At 50.0% G+C, this 1,417-nt stretch overlaps 1 protein-coding gene across 1 annotated transcript in view; it reads left to right on the forward strand.

The window, feature by feature from the left end:
* Positions 1-128: 128 nt before the first annotated feature.
* Positions 129-1,417, forward strand: part of FAM76A (family with sequence similarity 76, member A) — an 11,642-nt gene continuing 10,353 nt past the window's right edge. Inside the window, exons 1-2 of the mRNA XM_009076936.1 lie at positions 129-286; positions 1,305-1,359. Of these exons, the coding sequence (XP_009075184.1) occupies positions 129-286; positions 1,305-1,359 (213 nt within the window). The remainder of the gene's footprint in view (positions 287-1,304; positions 1,360-1,417) is intronic.

A 1,417-nucleotide genomic window follows, 5' to 3' on the forward strand; every position in this document is an offset into this window, starting at 1 on the left:
GTGATTCTGCTCCTGCTCCATGGGCATCGGGCACAGACAGCTCTTGGCACAGCTCACCTGTGATACATGCTGTCCCTGTCACCTTTCCCCTGCTCTCAGCCCTCCCACATCAGCATGAGTGTACAGGGATGTCTGGACATGGAGGGCAGCAGGAGAGGTGGGATTTGAGGGATGATGTGCTGGGGCAGCACTGCACTCACGGAAGGATTGTGTTTTTGCAGGAGTGCCGGATTGCTCATCCCATCGTTAAATGCACTTACTGCAGGACTGAATTCCAACAGGAAAGGTAAATGCCTGCTGGGCTGGGGAGATCCATGTTTCCTGCAGGACAGACACGCCTAGGGAGCCTCAGTGCGTCCACACCTTCGGTGACTGAGCCTTAATCTGTGGATTGTTGCTGTCTGTGGAGGACTTGGGGAACCTTTGGCCACCCTCAAAGGTCTTCTGGGCAAGTCACAGTGTCTGCACTGCCCTTCCATTGCATCTTTTGCTTGGGTTTTGGTTTTGGTTTTGGTCAGTGCTCAGGTACATCTTCCAAGGAAGCATCTGGGTGCATAGAATCATAAAATTTTAGGGGTTGGAATGGAGCTTAGAGATGATCCAACCCCCTGGGCAGGGACACCTCCCACCAGAGCAGGTTGTTCAAGGCTCATCCAACCTGGCTTTGAACACTACCAGGGTTGGGGCAGCCACAGCCTCCCTGGGCAACCTGTGCCAGTGTCTCACCATCTTCCCATGAGTTTTCCTCATACCTGATTTCTGGTATCCAAAAATTGATTCCTACTAATTTCCTTTAGATGAGCTTTTGCCTTTCTGTTTTGATGAGCTCTGTAGCTGTCAGAGAGAGGATTGGCAAACCCAGAGCTGTGTGTGGCTGTTGTGTGGGATGTTCTGTCCTGTGTTTGTTGGAGAAATACATCCCTGTCCTGACCTGCCTTAACCTCAGTTCTGTACAGAGCCTGTCCTGGTGCTGAATCCCTCCTGCTGCCAATTAGCCAGTGATTAGCTGTGTTTGTAAGAACAAAAAAAATGAAGTCATCTGGGGATGCCTTAATTAAAAGATACCTCCTAGTAAGGCCACTTTTTGGCAATTTTTCCTCAGCCAGATGGGGGGAGGAAAAGCACTTTGATATCTGAGTCCCTAGTGAGGATGAATACAGCCTCATCACCAGAGACAGAGCTGAGGGGAGGTTGGGATCCTACCCAGGGATCCTGACCAGGGATCCTAACCAACAATCCTCACCACAGGGTTTCATTTGCTATGGGGAAGTGTTAACAGAACCATCTGTCCTTCTTTTTGACAGCAAAACCAACACGATATGCAAGAAGTGTGCTCAGAACGTGAAGCTCTATGGCACAGTAAGTGAGCAGGGCTTGTCCTCACCTCTTCCTTTCATCTCTCTTGTCTTTATCCTGC

The sequence above is a fragment of the Acanthisitta chloris genome, unplaced genomic scaffold (genome assembly GCF_000695815.1).
Source record: "Acanthisitta chloris isolate BGI_N310 unplaced genomic scaffold, ASM69581v1 scaffold5496, whole genome shotgun sequence".
Taxonomy (NCBI): Eukaryota; Metazoa; Chordata; class Aves; order Passeriformes; family Acanthisittidae; genus Acanthisitta; species Acanthisitta chloris.